At 40.5% G+C, this 19,366-nt stretch overlaps 1 protein-coding gene across 1 annotated transcript; it reads left to right on the top strand.

Annotated features, from left to right (window-relative positions):
- The first annotated feature begins 12,445 nt into the window (after nt 1-12,445).
- Nucleotides 12,446-13,296, top strand: LOC113612580 (putative protein BRICK1). Its single transcript, XM_027092555.1, has one exon. It carries the CDS (start codon nt 12,447-12,449, stop codon nt 12,672-12,674), a length of 228 nt encoding a protein of 75 aa, XP_026948356.1. The 5' UTR covers nt 12,446; the 3' UTR covers nt 12,675-13,296.
- Nucleotides 13,297-19,366: the final 6,070 nt, after the last annotated feature.

Raw genomic sequence — 19,366 nt, forward strand, 5'->3', positions numbered from 1 at the left:
GTATGCCATTTCCATCCAGGACACCTGCCCTGCAAACACAGAGGATCCTACAAGTAATGGCATTTCCCATGGGGCTACACGACCAAGACCCATATATACAGAATATTCACAGCAATGATTCCCCAGACCAACTCAATTAGAAGGAAAAATACAACTCCTTGTTTTGGCACGCTGGTGACTGCAGCTTATAAGGTATGCATCCTCCAGCTGATGGATGGTATATCTTTTACTAGACATGTTTTGAGGTATATATTTTCTCAACAGGGAAATTAGTAAGAAAAAAATGACAATAAACACCAGCATTTATTGCACATTGCATCTGTGCCAAGACTGTGGCTTAGTTCTTCCAACAATCTTATGCGTTAAGTTCCTTAACCAAAGTCACACACATGCAGTAATCAGCAGAGCCAGAGTACAATCAGATGTTTATTATTAAATCTACAATCTTAGTCATAAGACTAGAGATGGCTGACCTTCCCCTGATTAAAAAAGAAAAAAATACTGAAATACTGCAGTGAAATACTTTTTTCAGGAGCTTGAAGTTGTGTCAGATCCTGCCAGTTTTCTCCCTGATCTTCCTTCTCCTCCAGTAATTGAATCCCTGATTTTTTTTTTTTTTTTTTTTTTTTTGCAGTACGCGGGCCTCTCACTGTTGTGGTCTCTCCTGTTGCGCAGCACAGGCTCCAGACGCGCAGGCTCAGCGGCCATGGCCCACGGGTCTAGCCGCTCCGCGGCATGTGGGATCTTCCCGGACCAGGGAACGAACCCGTGTGCCCTGCATCGGCAGACGGACTCTCAACCACTGCACCACCAGAGAAGCCCAAATCCCTAATATTTAATTGAATTCTTATGGTCCTGGCGGGGGGGTGGGGAGACTACATTTCCCAGCTTCCTTTGCAGCTAGCTATGTCCATGACTAAATTTTGGTTAATGTGACATAAGCAGAAGTGGGGTATGCAACTTCTTGGAAGTATTCTTTAAAAAAGGGGGCATATCATTCTTCCTCACTTCCCTCCCTTCTGCTGGATAGGATTTACATGTCATCGCTATAGTTCTAGCAGCCATTTTGGAATGGAAGTCATACCCAGCAGTGCAATAAGAAAGAAGATGTCTAGACCAGTTGCACTGTGAAGCGCTGGCTACTGCCTACAGACCTCTTGAATGTGGGGTGGAAACATGTCTCTTCTTGTTTAAGCTACTGCTTTTCTTTCCTTTTTCCCACAGTTGGGTCTAGATGCCTTATGACATCTTGTGTATTATGAAATCTTTCTTGTATTGTTGTTAAATGCAAGTTCATTGAGTTAAACTGGTATTGGACATGACAAATATTGTAGATAGAAATGACTAAGATACAGTTTTACTTCAAGGAACTTTCCATTTAGAAGGGGAGAGGAGACGTGCCCCTGAGACTAAAAGAAAGGGAATACCTGGTATGCGAGTAGAAAAGTTTTATGCTTAGTGTATTTTTAGGTATATACTGGAGTGTTTATATCTAGTTTCCCTACATGGATGATGGAGAAAGCATAGAAAGAGTGCATTTTTCTGGGGCTCTTTTGTTTTTTATCTTTGCATACCAGCAGGTACTCAGTAGTTTGACTGATTGATAAAAATATTCTTCAGTTGATCCATTGCACGTAAGTAAAACTGGAACTTTGGCTAGTTTCTTGTTGGAATCTCTGAGCCCTGTCTCATCATCCTTCTGTACAAAAGGAAGATAAAGATTCCAAGAAGAGTAGCCCCAAACCCCATGCTTCCTTCCCCTGGGAGATAAAGGGCCAGGGCCCCGTTAACTAGCTCTGTGCACAGCATACACTCAGAACATCCCGAGAGAAATCCTGGAGGAAGGCTCTCAGGGACTTGGAGAATAAAGATGTAGGTTCTAGATCCTGGCTCTGCCATCAATTCCCTGTGCCCTCAGCAGACTGTCTCACCTTTGTGGGCTGCAAGTCCCTTAATTAACAACAATGAAGTAATCAATTATAACAAGAGGATTTGACTCAACGGCCTCCGAGGTCATTTAGCACAAATGCTCTGTGACTCTCTAGTTGGAACAAGCCCTAAATAGGAAGTTGAGGAACCTTGAATTCAGTTGGGTTAAGTCCTGATTCTTTCACTAATTCACAGGATAATCTTAAGAGAAATATGCCACATCTGCTAACCTCAGGTTCTTCACCTGTAAGATAAGGGAGCTGAACAAAATGCCTTACAATACGTCATAGAGTTCAACTATTCTATAAATGCATTATGGAAATTATTCTTTCTCAATGGAAAAAATCAAGTTAATAACATTACTAGATTTAAAATCCATATAAATTGTACTATCTAAATAACCTCAATCTAATATTCCATGCACAAAATTAGGATTTTTTTTTAAGTTACCACCCTGTGATAATAACAAAATCGACTCAGAGATAGAATTTTGCATTATCTTTCATCTTTTTGCACAGGCTCTTATATGTCATGACTAAGGTCATAAATGAAAATGACCTCTATGGGAATAGAAGTGCCTTTAATAAGCATAGCGTTTCCTGTTGATAAGCCTAACCAACAATCTTAATGTCGCGTTGTTCCCCTTGATCCCAAGTCAAAATGTTTCCTTTTATCCAAGTCCAAACAATTTGCCTATGTCCATTGGAAGAAAATTATTTAGCACCATCCATCCCATGTTTTAACACCCTTGAAATCCTTTTTATAGCAAATACCCTAAAGCCAGCAAAGTATCATGTTTTTTCTTCTTTTAGAGCTTGTACAATGTGTACACATTTCCAGAGTAAGATATTCTACATCAACTCTAGGCTGTAACTAAGGACTTAGTAAACAAAACAGTCAGGGCTGGTTAATGGAGTTTAGTGCCAAAAAAATTTTTTTAAATCACTATCTTTATCAAACAATCAAACCCTGAGTGAATGGAAAATTTTAATGCTTTGGATTCTTCAAGCTGGTTTTCATTTTGTTAAAAGAACCTATATTTATTTACCTATTAAAGGTAAATTTTAATAAAATAAACACCCCCAAGCTTTTCCCCTTCCCGAATTGAGGCTGAGTGTTTGAAGCTTCATGTTATGGGCTACATTTTGTCCCCTCAAAATTCATATGTTGAAGTCTTAACCCCTAGTACCTTGGAATGTGACTATATTTGGAGATACGGGGACTTTAAAGAAGTAACGAAGGTCAAATGAGGACATCTGGTTGAGCCCTAATCCAATATGATTGGTGTCATTATAAGAACTGGAGGTTAGGATGCAGGCAACACACAGAGGAAAGACTGTGAGAAGATAGAAAGAGAAGATGGCCATCTGCAAGCCAAGGAGAAAGGTCTATGAAACGACCCTGCTGACCCCTTGATCTTGAACTTCTAACCTCTAGAATGGTGAAAAAATAAAAGTCTCTTGTTTAAGCCACCCCTGTCTGTGGTGCTTTGTTATGGCAGCGCTAGTAAACTAATACACTTTGAATATTCTGTCACAGATTTACAGAAATGGTGAGTTTCTGGGGTCTCTCAGAGCTTAGCACATTGCCTTGGACATTATCAACACTCCATTTGTGGTTGTCAAACGAATGAATTAATTTAAAAACGGAACCACCACTCACCTAGACTTGCCATGCTTAATTCTCTGTGAGGTGATATATGGAAATTAAAAGACTAGCCTATTCTTTTTATTCTCCTCGCCTTTCCCCCTCAGTCTCAGGCCAGCATTTCCATCTGAGTTCTTTTTCAGTCTGTGATAAGAACCAACACTTTTGTTATATTGTTTTCATACATGTTCTGGATTCTTCTAGAATTAGATACACTTCTGCCCACAAGTCAGGAAGTGATCTGAGTCTCTTGGATACAGCCTTACAAGATGCTGGAATAGTGGAGAAAACTTGAGTCAATATCCAAGGTCTAAGGGTACTAATCCATTTGAGAGTTGGGGAACTGATATGACAAAGAAAATCACCTAGTTATTTGGGGCTATATTTTCCCATTCTATGTCTTCTCTTTAGGCCTTATTGAGTTGAAAATTTACTTGCACCCTTCCTTCTAGTCCATCCAAATTGGAAGAGTCTCAATTACAAAATTTCTCTTGAGGAATTCTTCCCTTCCTACTTTGCATTTATGAACACGTCCCCATGGGACTATGGAGATATGTGAGAGCAAGATCAATCTCACTTTAATCTTTGCACGTGGTGCCAGGCCCACAACGTGTTCAACTGAGGTACTGTTGTTGTTTAAATGGGTGAACAAACATCTCCAAAATATAACAACATTCATTCAACCGATTATTTGCTAAGTGCATCGTTGCTGCACGCACTGTACCAGATATGATGATCTAGAAGTGTCATCTAGGAATTCCAGATCAACTCAAAGTGCCAAGAGTGAACAACAACGATGTGATGTGAAGTCAGTCACAATGTGTTTGAAGTGTTAAGGGGAACACAGCACAATGAAAAACCAAACTATACTAGAGCAAGGACTCCCATCTTTTTCCCTACCCATCCTGGCTACCTTTCAACTTCTGTACTCCTGTAGCATTTGACTCATTACAAAGAGCATATATTCAATTTGTCAATTTTTGCAAGTGTGATTGTCTGAACTTTTTATAAACCCAGCTTACACTTTATCCTCTTGGGTAAATCTTTTCAGATGGCACCAGGGTTGAGTCATCTCTACACCTTCCTTACAATCTTCACCACTCATTTAGCAACGACTTCAAGACCACCTGAAGAGAGACCTCAATCACTCACTTGAACTTCTGTTTACATCATGCATTGCTTGTATTTTTACACCTGCCTTAGAGGCTGCAAGCTTCTTCAAGGCAGGAACCATACATACAGAATGTTAGAAACTGAAGGAATTTAATGGTTATTTGCTCCAGCTCCATCTTTTACAGATGAGAAAACCCAGAGTCAAGGACATTAGCACTTGCTAATAAGAACATAAAGAGTTAGTGAAAGAATAAAACTAAAATACCAAAATGATTTGAAAGAGTATCAGAAGGCTGACAGCCCTGACCTATTTTCCCAAGTGTCTGGGTTCTTTGTTTCAGCTTCTAATATCCTCTCTCTCTTTATTTTATTTTATTTTTGGTTATCTTGGGTCTTCATTGTTGCAGGCGGGCTTTCTCTAGTTGCAGAGACTGGGGGCTACTCTTCCTTGCAGTGCACGGGCTTCTCATTGTGGTGGTTTCTCTTGTTGCGGAGCACAGGCTCTAGGCACACGGGCTTCAGTAGTTGTGACTCATGGGCTCAGTAGTTGTGGCTCGTGGGCTCTAGAGCACAGGCTCAGGAATTGTGGTTCATGGGCTTAGTTGCCCTGTGGCATGTGGGATCTTCCTGGACCAGGGATCAAACCCATGTCCCCTGCAATGGCAGGCAGATTCTTAACCACTGCACCACCAAGGAAGTCCCTCCTCTCTCTCTTGAACCTGGTCCCTTTAAAATGGAAGGCAGTTATGCTCACCACTATACCACCAATGCCAGTATAAAAAATGAAGTAAAGGAATAACTTGTCCCTAAGGAATAATCATCCATCTGTGTGTGTGTGTGTGTGTGTGTGTGTGTGTGTGCACGAGTGTGCATGCCCATAGCAAAGTACTATAGAAAACTACAAGCTTATGGTTGTACTTACTCCACACACTTTGGAACCAGATGGTCTAGTTTCAAGTTACAGATCTTCCACTACTTTTTGCTGGGAAGGGATTAACTTTGGTCATCTCCAAGTCTCAGTTTGCTTATCTGAAACATAAAAATTAGAATACTTAACTCTTTTGATTTCTTACAATATCAGACTTCTAAAGCAATATTATAATGCTTGGCATAAAGTAAATGCTCAATACATTTACAACTATTATGAAATTAAGTGGCACAGCCTCTGCTATGACCTTGGTCTGACTAATATGAAAAGGAGAGGTAGAGCTTCCCTGGTGGCGCAGTGGTTGAGAATCCGCCTGCCAATGCAGGGGACACGGGTTCGTGCCCCAGTCCAGGAAGATCCCACATGCCGCGGAGCAGCTGGGCTCGTGAGCCATGGCCGCTGAGCCTGCGCGTCCGGAGCCTGTGCTCCTCAATGGGAGAGGCCACAACAGTGAGAGGCCCGCATACCGAAAAAAAAAAAAAAAAAAGTAGAGGTAAAAACTGTAAGAAAATTTATGATGTATAGAGTCATGTAAACTATTTGTAAGCAGTTACACAATTCAAACCTCAGCATTCCTTTATTACTACTTTTCTTTAAAAAACATTTAAGACACAAAAATCGTTCCTTGCATACTCTTCTATAAAAAAAGTTTTAAGATACAAAAATCCTTCCTTTCCAACCAGAAATGAAGACCACCAGAGATGCCCCTTCACTCGGTTAAACTGGTTCTCTCAGAAAATACTTCTGAGAGAGGGCATTTATTTCTGTTTGCAAGTTTGGAGGACAGGCATCAAGGTAAAAGCACTATTCATAACTTCTAATGCTCTTTCCACCTGCGTACAAAAACAGGAATCAATTCATTTCCTTCAGACACCAACCAGTCAAGTCCTACTGGAGCACTGAAGGGTTCTAAGGACTTTCCTTTGTAAATGATATCATTAAAAGCCTTGTGAGTTTCCTTCCTCCTGCTTGTGTCTTTCTTAAGAGCAGAATATTCAATCTACTGCTTCTTGTCTTTCCTGCTGGATAAATAAAAATTTATGGTAAAAGTATGGGAAATAACCCCCATGATAGTTTTCCTCCAGCTCTGCCAAAACAAAACAAAAAGCAAAAGATCACCACAGAACTTACGGAACATGCAAACCAGTCTTACAAAATTGGAACGGGGTTTAGTGTGTTTCTGTACAACAGATTGTGGCAACACTTGCTCCCTGGAGATTTTTTGTCATGGACTGATGATCTTGTAGGGAGCTGCTAAACACTTTTTCTCTCCTCCTTGAAGCTCCAAACAAAACAATTCAGATATGCTCACAGTGGTACTCTACTGAACACAACTGGGATCAAAGGACCTGTGTATTTCTACCTGGGAATGATGATTTTGTTAGTGCAGAATAAGGAGTGAGTGTAGAGGGGATAAGGAAGATTATTCGCCCCCCTGGTCCTGCCTCTCCGTCTCAAGCCCGTTGGTACAGGCATTCCTTGCATGGAAGAGAAATAGTACCAGGATGCGCTCTACAAAGATGCTGAGGTACAGTAGATGGAATTTGTCTTAGGGGCAATTATGTAAGCAAATCTGTCATACATTTGACTGATTGAACCTTAATGTAGTTCACCCCTGGGGATTCTCCACCAGGGCAGGGACTCTCGAAGCTGTGATCAAATCACTCAAGCGTTCATTAAATACGCAGATTCCCAGGTCTTGCCCCTGAAAGATTGATTTGGTAGGGCACAGAAATCTGAATTTTTAATAAGCAGTCTAGGTAGGATTTGTGATATAGGTGCTCAGACCACACTTATTAAAAGACTTCCCAGAATAGTGCGTCAGGCACCACATCCTCCTCTTTCAAAATCACAAGCCCTGTGTTCTCAGCCCCACCCTCGGCAAGCTGTCTCACTGGAAAACACCCATCTGACACACAGCAAAGTAGGTAATAACTGGAAAACTCTCCTGAAAAGATTTTTCTTTTTTATTTTAATGAGAGAAAAAAGGGTGGTTGGTTTAGAAAAACACCTTCACGTGAAAGGCAATTATGAGCATTTCAGCAGGTGAGGGAGGGATAAAATTGGGGGCTGAGCTCAGGAGTTACGGAGGTACCGCTCAGAAATCACTGCAGGTGCAGCTCCGTCAAGCAGAATGGATGAACACAGAACACCCATGCTCACGCCTCTCGGTAGAGCCCGGGGATGGTGCTTCTCCAGGGCAGTCTGGGTTCCGGGAACCCTGAGGAAGCCACTATGCCTGGTCCTTTGGCCTTTCTACCTATCTCTCTGGGGCTCTCAAACTTTCCTTTCTTAACTCTCAAATTTTCTCAGGAGACTTAAGCCCACACTGTAGTTGCCTCCCATCTCACGATCTATCTACTAGAACTGTGAATCAAGCCTGATTTGTTTGGCATCATCAGTTATTGCTTTCCTTTGCGGTTGTTTTTTTATTTTACACTTTTCCAATGCAGAACATCAGTGATCATTGGAAAGCCCAGGAAAGGGAAAAAGATGTCATCCTCAGTTCTCTGCTCGACTTGCCTCCCAGAACTTGCCGTATGATAAGAAAACTACTGAAGATTGCTCCCCCTGAACTAAAGACACCTAAATGCATGATGTGCTAATTCAGACTGTACAGATGTGATTCATTATTTTTGCTCATCAAGGCTGTTAAGATAGTAGAGGGTGTTGATCTGGTGTTCAGAAGCACCCACTAATTCCCAGACACTGAGCTGAGTACTCAACATTATGCAGTTTGAATCTCCTAACAGCCCTGTCCTGAGTAGGAGATGTTATTATGCCCATTTAAGGGATGAAGAAAGAGAGGTTCAGAGAGATGTAAGTGACTTGATGAAGTCAGACACCTAGAAAGAAGGCAGAGAGCTGGGATTTGTCCTCCTGACTTTGATGCCCATACTCTTACCGTTATACCATGCTGCCTCTCCCCTTTAAGCACATTATAAATGATTTAATTACAAGAAATTAACTTGCAAGTCTCAAGGTCCTGAATCGATGGAGTGGACCCTCTAAAAAAGCATTTCTTTTTAAGTACCGAAAACCTACACTACATGGATATGTCAGGGACATTTCTCCAGAAATGTGAATCTAATTTAATCAAAACCATACTGTACCCAAAGAGCCAACAGATATTCATAAAGTGTTTAACACTCTAGAGAAGGGTATACTGCAACATAAAGCCCATCCAAGCAACATGCTTAAAACCGCATTTGCAAACTTCATTCTCTATTCAACCAGAGACAGGATGACTTTTTAATTCCAGGGCATCTGTTCTAGATTTGAACTGACGGAAAATTGTTCCCTCCTGACAGCCATTCAGCAGTCCATATTCATTCTCAGTAAATTGGTGCTCCCAGGAGGCAGTGCTGCCTGTGCACAAACTCTGGATGCCACTGGCCTCTGCGGAACCACATGGCAGAGCTGGGAAAAACCTGAGGAAAAGATCAACTTCCTTTAAAAACATCCCCTAAAGGGACCCCATGCTTAAGGCAAAACAGATGCTCCCGAGAAACAACATCAGGCTGAGAGAAGCTTGTGTCGTGCCACAAACTATCCCTTAATTCGTCCCCTTGCCCAGGTCTCCTCTTTTTCCAATCCTCTTCTTTGCTATGTCTTAGCAGCCATGTCCACACACACACGTGAGCATGCGCACTCAGAGACCAGAAGTCAATCATAGACTTCCTCAAAGTAAAATCGCAGGATGATGGGGAATCTTCCAGCTTTGCACGAGACTAGTTGTGTGGGACTCTACTGAGCACTTACTGTGCCTGGCCCTGGACCATGTGCTTTCTGTGGATGTGAGGATGAGGAAATGAAGGCTTGTGGAAGTCATTATTTCCAGGATAACACATCTAGCAAACAGTGGTCCTAGGATACGAACCAGGTCAGTCTGACTCTAAAATCCAAGCTGTAAGTCCCCAAACTACACAATCGCTCATGTCATGGCACCTTTATAAGACTCCTCCGAGGGACTTCCCTGCTGGTGCAGGGGTTAAGAATCCACCTGCCAATGCAGGGGACACGGGTTCGAGCCCTGGTCCGGGAAGATCCCACATGCCGCGGAGCAACTAAGCCCGTGCGCCACAACTACTGACCCTGTGCTCTGGAGCCCACGAGCCACAACTACTGAGCCCACGTGCCACAAATACTGAAGCCCACGCACCTAGAGCCTGTGCTCCGCAACAAGAGAAGCCACCGAAATGAGAAGCCCACGCACTGCAACGAAGAGTAGCCACTGCTCGCCACAACTAGAGAAAGCACGCATGCAGCAATGAAGACCCAATGCAGCCAAAAATAAATAAATAAAATAAAATAAATTTATATAAAAAGAAAAGACTCCTCCGAAAAACGAGCAAGTTGAACCAATTTGAGATTCCAGAGGGGGAAAAAAGCCCATAAGGCATTGTGGAATGTTTTTATTTGTTTTGTTGACTAATTGTCATTGTTTGCCGGAATTTTTAAAAATTCTGAATTTGACTGCCTTTTAGTCAAGACATCCACACTCTGGGCTCATCTTCCCACTTGGTCTCTACTCTTTGCCTGCTGTCCACTTGTCCTCTGAAGGCATTTGAGTTTTCAACCCCTAAACACTCTATAAATACTCTTTTAGCTTGACCATTCTGTGATCTCTATGTGGATGACAGTTACACAGCCATGAGCGCAGGGTGGGTGCAAAGTAGAAACTAGTAAAGTCAGTGAGAGGCATTGAAATTTACTGATGGCTGTGTGATAAGACACCAAGTTTGGACTTACATGAGGAATGGCAAACATTGTCCACCTAAAGTGCCAGTTCTGACCTGTTATTCATAGATAAGTGGAATACTTCGTTGAGAAGAACTCTGAGGCTGCACCTTGACTGAGCAGAGGGCCCAACTGATTCACAGACACTTGTTAGCCACAGAATGCTTTCCCTGGACAAACGACTTTTAAAGACTCTATTAATAAAACAGGTAAAAGTGAAGTTGCTCAGGCCGAAGCAGAGATGGGGGAGCCTAGTGCTACCCTACTGGTTTCCTTTAATTTCTATAATTACTGACATGGAATCTTCAGAGAGATCCCGTGACTCCTTAGAGAATAATTTAGAAATCACTGACAAAGATGCTCCTCAAGGTTCTTTTATGCTCTGACACACTTTGATTCCTTGAGGCATCAAGAGCCTTTGTAGATGATCAGAAGTATCACAAAGGAAAATAGAGGCTTCTGCTTAAATTCATTTAATCAACTTTCACACAGTGGCAAAATGACATTAGGTAAAGATAGGCTTCCATTTCTGTTATTCCAGAGATATTCCAAGATGTCCTCTGTGTCCAAGCCACCGTCATCTCTCACCTGGATGATTGCAACTGCCTCCTAGCTGACCTCTCTGCTTCACCCTCATCCTCTGTAGTCTGTGCTCCACAAACACAGAGAGTGAACTTCTGAGATGTTAGACCAACTTATTTCTCTGCTCAAGACCCTACGATGACTTCAAATTTTACTCAGAATAAATTTCCAAGTCCTCCTCACAACCTGCAAGTTCCTACATGGACTCTCTGAGGACACCTTCACCCACTATTTCCTCAATTACTATGCTCTAAAGCAATGGTTCTCAAAACGTACACCCTGACACCCTTTTTGGGGTCTGGAGATCAAGATTTCTTTTATCCTAATACTAAGATGTTGCTTTCATGTCTATTTTCTCATGTCTGTGTCCCCAGAGAACAAATATTTTGTTGATACGGTCTCAGATCCCACTTTGCAACTACCCTGTGAAAGACTATCACTTGTTGAGTTTTTTTTTTTTTTTTTTTGTGGTACGCGGGCCTCTCACTGTTGTGGCCTCTCCCGTTGCAGAGCACAGGCTCCGGACGCACAGGCTCAGTGGCCATGGCTCACCGGCCTAGCCGCTCCGCGGCATGTGGGATCTTCCCGGACCGGGGCACGAACCTGTGTCCCCTGCATCGGCAGGCGGACTCTCAACCACTGCACCACCAGGGAAGCCCACTTGTTGAGTTTTGATGCACTATCAAAAGAGAATAACCACAAATATCTGAAAAGGCTATTATAATACCTTCCATTTTCCAACCACGTATCTGTGTGAGGCCAGATTATTTTCATATACTAAAACCAAAACAACACACTACAACTTATTGGATGCAGAAGCAGCTATGACAATTCAGCTGTCCTCTAGCAAGCCAGACACTGAAGAGATCTGCAAAAAATGCAGAACAATGCTACCGTTCTCATTAAAATTTTTTGTTTTGGAAAATAGTTATTTTTTATAAAAATATTACTTATATTAACATGTGTTATGTTTATTATTATAATTTTAAATGAATCAGTAAGTATTTTTAAATTTCCTCAATTTTAACTTCTAATATGACAAATATAGCTAGAATCCATATAAGCAAAGTTCTTGGGGATCCTCAGTAATTTTTAGGAGCACAACAGGGTCCTGGACCAAAATGTTTGAGAACCACTGCTCTAAACCTCTTGGCCTTCTTACTGCTCCTTCCCATGCCAAAAAGAGATCTATTCTAAGGAACTGGCACATGTGGTTATGGAGGCTGAGAAGTCCAAGATCTGGAGACCCAGGAAAGCAGATGGTGTACCTTCCATACACACACTACTGTATGTAAAATAGATAACTAATAAGAACGTACTGTATATAGCACAGGGAACTCTATTTCATACTCTGTAATGACCTATATGGGAATGGAATCTAAAAAAGAGTGGATATATGTATAACTGATTCACTTTGATGTACAGCAGAAACTAACAAAACATTGTAAATCAACTATACTCCAATAAAAATTAATTTAAAAAATAAAAATAAGATTTACAGGCAGCCATGGCGGGGCAAGAGGATCCGGTGCAGCGGGAGATTCACCAGGACTGGGCGAACCGGGAGTACATTGAGGTCATCACCAGCAGCATCAAGAAAATCGCAGACTTTCTCAACTCGTTCGATATGTCTTGTCGTTCAAGACTCGCAACACTAAACGAGAAATTGACAGCTCTTGAGCGGAGAATAGAGTACATTGAAGCAAGGGTGACAAAAGGTGAGACCCTCACCTAGAACTGTGCCATGCTGCTGCTGGGAAGTTGCTTTTACAGAACGCAGACCCTCGTGGGAAAGGCCCCAGCAGCCTTCAGCTCCTTCCTCTCTCCTTAAAGAGCAACAGGGCTTATTCTTGTTTTCCTTTTTTTCAAAAATGTGGCCTTTGGGCTCTGCCATGTACACCCAGCAGTGTGATGTGGCGTGTGGGGAGGAGCCAGGGGAACTCTCAGAAACAACATTAGGCATTTTACTTCTTCAGTGACACTTTGTAGAACTACTTGTCAACATATTTGAGGCGCTAAGAGCCAGAAGGTGGGACTCTGTCAAGGTCCTCCCCACCTCTCTCTGTCTCTCTATCTCTCTCAGCCTTTCCTTGCAGTTCTCATTGCCTCTGCATTGATTCTATAAACGGTCTTTGCCTCCTCCCCACCTTTGGCCGGGGGTCAGAAGCAGTCCTGGCTGTGGTGCCCTGGCGAGGTGGCTGCCAGAGAATGTTGTTGCTAACCCACCAGTTTCTTGTCCTTTTGGGGAGGTCAAGCCCAGGCCCCCACTTGGCTTGAAAAGGGACATTTTCAGAGTTTTCTTTCTCTCACTTGGGGTGTCTTTATCTCTCATATTTCCCTAATAAACTCCTCAACTTCAAAAAAAAAAAAAAAAAAAAATAAAAATAAGATTTACAGTAAAAAGAAAGAAAGAAATTCCTGACGGAACCGTGCATCACTGGCATGATTTCTTTAAAAATTGTTTTAATATGTTACTTGCTATTTAATAAAGATTAATTTCTGATGTGAAAAGGAAAGTGTGTATGTTTCTGCCTCAAACACGTATTTTTGAAATTTTGCCTCCTTTGAAAATCTCCACCTGACCAAGCTGTCTTTTCCACTATCCCTGCCCACCTCTGCCTGCCTAGTGCCCTCATCTTTGTCACAGGGCACCCTGGCTGCCATCCAACATAATATTTCCCACATTGTATTGAAATTACTTGTTTCTAGGACAACCTGTCCCTTGAGATGAAAATTTCCTTGCAGAGAAGGGACTATTCTATCTCATTTACCTTCATATCTTCATACCTCCAGCACTTAACCTCACTACTTAGCATATAGTAATGATTATATTAAACCTGGTGTTGTAAATACATACCCACCATTTTTTTTTATCACCACCTCATGATGAAGGGTTTAAATTACTCTTTGGAACATATCAGTTAAATATGGAAGTGGAAACTACAATACTAAAGTAACTAATTATACCACAATCACTGTTTAGCTGACTCAATTAGAATAAAATTCTCAAAAATGGAATTGCTGAAAGGTTTTTAAAGCAAAATCATTCCCAATTAGCAGGCCAATGCCTTTACTTTTAAATACATCTTAACAAAGATCAAATCATAGGAATATACTTTGACAGACAAGGCTTAATTTATCATTGTAAAATTCATATTGCATCAAAGGATTTTTTTTTAAATTTGGTTCATTTTTGCATGAAAATGGTTTGAGGTCAGTAATTTCCAGAAGTTTCTCTCCTTGAGATGAAAAGCAAGGTCTGGTGCAAACACAGAGCCTAAGCAACCAATTATTCCAACTGGCTGTGTTTCAGCATCAAAAAATAAGTTTGCCTTCTGGGACATAAGTAGATATTAAATCAAATATAAATTTTTCCAGTTTGCAAAGAGAAAAACATGCAACTTAAAGCATTGCAAGCAGGTGCCATTTGCAAGTACTGTAGGAGAATATTTTCATTTCCTCAAATCCCTAACATCCATGATTCTCCCTCCCACTCCTCAACTCTTTGCATGCATACTTGTGAAATTTCCAATTCCAAGTCTTCTCTAACAAAAGCCTCCCACCCTGCATACTACTAACCTTCTTCCTCTCCTACTTTATGATCCCACGTATTGACAAAGCCTTCTCTAGCTCTTCCTTATAATTGTCTTTGCCATCTGACAGGCATGTTTCTCTTATCACCCCTCCCCTTTTAATAATGGCTTTATTGAAATATATTCATATATTTCACCCATTTAAAGAGTAAGATTCAATAGTTTTTAGTATATTCAGAATTGTGCAACCAGCATCACCATCAGTTCTGAATATTTTCATCACTACAAAGGAAACCCTGCACCCATTAACAGTGACTCATCTCCCCCACTTCCCAACCCAGCCCTAGGCAACCACTAATCAACTTTCTTTATATATATAGATGTGCCTATTCTGGACATTTAATTTAAATGGCCTCTTTCATTTGGCATGATGTTTTCAATGTTCACAATCCTTTTCATTTCTGGAATCTTGGTAGTAATATCTCCTCTTTATAGTTTATTTTAGTAATCTGAGTTTTTTCCCCCTTGGTCAATCTAGCTAAAGACTTGTTAAATTTGTTGATGTTTTCAAAGAACCAACTTTTAATTTTGTTGATTTTCTCTATTGTTTTTCTATTTTCCACTTCATTTATTGATGCTCCAGTCTTTACTATTCCTTCCTTATGCTTGATTTGGGTTTAGAAGGTGATTATTGATATGAGATCTTTCTTCTTTTTTTATGTAGACATTTACAGATATAAATTTTCCCCTAAGCAATGTTTAGCTGTATCCCATAAGTTTTGGTATGTGAGCCTCCATTTTCATTCAACACACAGTATTTTCTGAATTTTGGTTATTTAGGAGTTTGTTAATTTCCACCTAATTGTGATTTTTCCAAATTTCTTTGTGTTTACTGATTTCTAATTTTACTTCACTGTGTTCAGAAAACATTGTATGAATTCCATCCCTACAAATTTACAGTGACTGTTTCATGGTTGAACATATGGTCTATCCTGGAAAATGTTCCATGTGCACTTGAGAAGAATATGTATTCTGCTTTTGTTGAGTGGAGTATTCCAAGGATGGCCATTAGATCTAGATGGTTTATAGCATTGTTCAAGTCTTTTTTTAAATTTTATTTTGCGGTACGCGGGCCTCTCACTGTTGTGGCCTTTCCCATTGCGGAGCACAGGCTCCATACGCCCAGGCTCAGTGGCCATGGCTCACGGGCCCAGCCGCTCCGCGGCATGTGGGATCTTCCCGGACCGGGGCACGAACCCGTGTCCCCTGCATCGGCAGGAGGACTCTCAACCACTGCGCCTCCAGGGAAGCCCCTGTTCAAGTCTTTTATTTACTTCCTGATCTTTTGCCTAGTGGCTCCATGCATTATTGAGAGTGGATATTTACATCTCCAGCTATTACCATTGAATTGTCTGTTTCTCCCTTCAGTTTTTCCATTTTTGCTTCATGTATCTTGGAGCTCTGTTGTTAGGTACATATATAGTTATAACTGTTATATCTTCCTGATGGATTGAGCCCTTTATCGTTATAAAATGTCCCTCTCTATCTCTAATAACAGACTTTTGTTTTAAAATCTTTTTTACCTAATATTTGTATAGCCACTCAGCTTTTTAAATTGACTACAGCTTTTTCATCCTTTGCAGGATATATTTTTATCCATCCTTTTACTTTCAACCCATTTCTATCTTTGAACCTAAACTGTGTCTCCTATAGGCAGTATATAGTTGGATCTTGTTTTTTATTTTTTAATCCAGTTTGACATCTCTGCCTTTTGATTGGATTGTTTAATGCATTCACATTTAGTTTTGTTATTGATATAGTTGGATGTACATCTGCCATTTTATTTTGTGTTTTCTATATGTCTCATGTCTTTTTTTTCCTTCTTTATTCCTCCTTTATGGCTTTCTTTTGCATTAAGTGTAACATTTTATTTCCTTTAATTGTTTTCTCTATATTTTTATGAGTTATTTTCTTAGTGGTTGCTCTAGGGTTTACCATATACACCTTAACTTATCAAAACCTAGGTTGATTTATATTAACTTAATTTCAATGAGATATAGAAACATTACTCTTACACATATCTATTTCCTATTCCCCTTTTTTATGCTATTGTTGTTATATATATTACATCTCTATATATTACAAAATCAACAATATATTGTTAAAAATGTGGCATAATATAATCTTACGTCTATTAAAGAAATTGAGAAATGAAAGAAAATATTATTTATAGAGTTTGATATAGTAACATTTTTATATACCACTTCTGGTTCTCTTCATTTTTCTCTTGTGGATTCAAATTATAATCTGGTGTCATTTCCTTACTTCAGTACAGCTTTATTCTCACCTTTCATTGTGCTGTTATGTTAGATGTATTACATTTCTACATGTTTTAGGTCCAACAATTGCTTTTTAGATCAGTTAAGAGTAGAAGGAGGGGAACTATGCATTTATATTGTCTTTTATAATTACACAATTACTTTTACCAGTGTTGTTTTTTCATGAGGGTTTATATTACCATCTGCAGTCACTTGCTTTCAGCCTTAAGAACTCCCTTTATTATTTCTAGTAAGGTGGGTCTGCTAGCAATAAAATCTCTCAGCTTTTATCGAGATCTATCTTTATTTGCCTTCATTTGTGAAATATAGCTTTGGTGAATGTAAGATTACTGGTTGATAGTTTTTCTCTTCAACACTCCAAATATGTCATTCCACTGCCTTCTTGCCTCCATTGTTTCTGAGAAGTCAGATATTAGTCTTAGAGGGATTCCTTTATATGTGATGAGTCCTTTTTCTCCTGCTGCTTTCAGAATTTTCTCTTTGTCTTTGTATTTTAACATTTTTACTGTGATGTGTCTCTTTGTGGATCTCTTTGTGTTTTTCCTGCTTACAATTTATTGAATCTCTGAGATATGTAGATTGACTTTCATCAAATTTGGGGTGTTGTTTCTAGCCATTATTTCTTGTGATGTTATTTTCTGTTCCCTTCTCTCCTCTTCTTCTGGTACTCCCATTATGTGCATGTTTATGCATAAAGGTGTTGCACATTTCTCTGAGGCTCTGTTCATTTTTCTTCATCCTTTTTGTTTTCTGTCCTTTGGACTGCAAAATCTCTATCCATCTAACTTCCACTTCACTGATTCTTTCAAACTTGTTGGTCCCTCTAGTGAATTTTTCATTTCAGTTATACTTTCAACTCCAGAGTTTCCATTTGCTTCTTTTTTATAATTTCTTTCTCTTTATTGATATTCTTTGATGAGATATTGTCATCATACCTTCACTTATTCCTTAAGTATAGTGTCTTTAGTTCTTTGAATATATTTATAATGGCTGCTTAGAAGGCTTTGTCTATTACATTTGAGATCTAGCCCCTCAGAGTTTATATTGACTGCTTTTCTTGTATGTATGGGTCATACTTTCCTGTTTCTTTCCATGTCTTGTCTTTTTTTTTTTTTTTTTAATGGGACATTTTAGGTAACATATAGCAACAATTCTGGATACTGATTTTTCTCCTCTCCTTCTGGGGCTTCTTGTGTGTGCATGTGCGTGCACTTATTTATTTGTTTAGTGGCTTGGCTATACTGCTTTAATGAAATCTAATTCTCCTTTCCCACCCCCCATAATGTGAAGGCTTGGCATGAACACAGTCATCCTGGGATGACAATGGTTTTAGCAGGGCTCTCTTTGACCTTCTTTTCTTCTGATCTCTCTGTCTAGTTGTCTATCTCTTTTGTACCACACTTGGCTGTTAGGCTCCACTAATTACATGAGATTGTCCTATTCTTTTTGACAATGCCCTGGGACATAAACTGCTCCTCAGTTTTATCTAATTAAATTCACGCATGGGTAGTTTGAGGCAAGTCTTTGAGGCTTTTTTTCTCAGATCAGGAAGGCTCTTAGAAGCTGTCTCTTTTCCTGATTCTAACAAACTACCTGGCCTATGGTTTAACTTGATGCTCTCAGAGCTACCAGCCTCTCTTAATTTCTTACCACCAAGCCTCCATTGTTTTAGAGAATGCCTTTAGGCTTGAACTTCCCCTCACTCTGTTTCAAATAAAGTCAACTCTTTTCAGGGACAGGCTCAGAGCTCTTTGTTCTTATTGGCTGCATCTTCCCCCCTGGGCAAAATCTCTGAACCACTGTTCCAGGTGCTGGACAGTGACTGTGGCCTGCTTCTCTTGGAGTGACACCTCTGCTTTATGAGCAGAGATCTGGGGAGGGGTAGTAGCCACTGGCCTTCTCAGCTTGCCTCTTCTGGCATGGAATCTTCATCCTATGAGTTGGCTGGGGTGGCAATAATTGGTGCTGCATTATTCTCCTACTGCCATGCTTAGGGTAAGCTTCCACCCTTTACTCTGTGGGGGAGGGAGTGGGGAGGAAAGGTTGGCAGACAGAGGTAGCCAAATTTGTGGATGCACTTACCAGGAACTTAGCCTCTGTGACGTGAAGTTGGATGGGATTAGAAATGTTGTTGGCCTGTTCCTTCTGGTAAAATACTGCATCCCTTGAATGGGAACTGAGGGAATGGGAATTCTGTCTTTTTGGCCACACCTGCCTAGACTAGAGTTTTCTTCAAGCTCAGCTAGTGGGGAGAGAGAGTGAGGGAGAGGGTTATGATTCAAGTGCCACTGATTCTCACTAGTCTTACACATTTGATAGATTTTGCCGAATAAATATTTCTCCATTTGCTATATGCTCCTAGGACAATTTCCAGAGACTTTAAAAAATAATAAATTTATTTATTTATTTTTGGCTGCATTGGATCTTCATTGCTGTGCACGAGCTTTCTCTAGTTGTGGCGAGCTGGGGCTACTCTTTGTTGCAGTGCGCAGGCTTCTCATTGCGGTGGCTTCTCGTTGCGGAGCACGGGCTCTAGGCGCAGGGGCCTCAGTAGT

This window comes from Aethalodelphis obliquidens, unplaced genomic scaffold (assembly GCF_003676395.1).
Source record: "Aethalodelphis obliquidens isolate GAN/ISIS:26980383/991018 unplaced genomic scaffold, ASM367639v1 scaffold79, whole genome shotgun sequence".
NCBI classification, from domain to species: domain Eukaryota; kingdom Metazoa; phylum Chordata; class Mammalia; order Artiodactyla; family Delphinidae; genus Aethalodelphis; species Aethalodelphis obliquidens.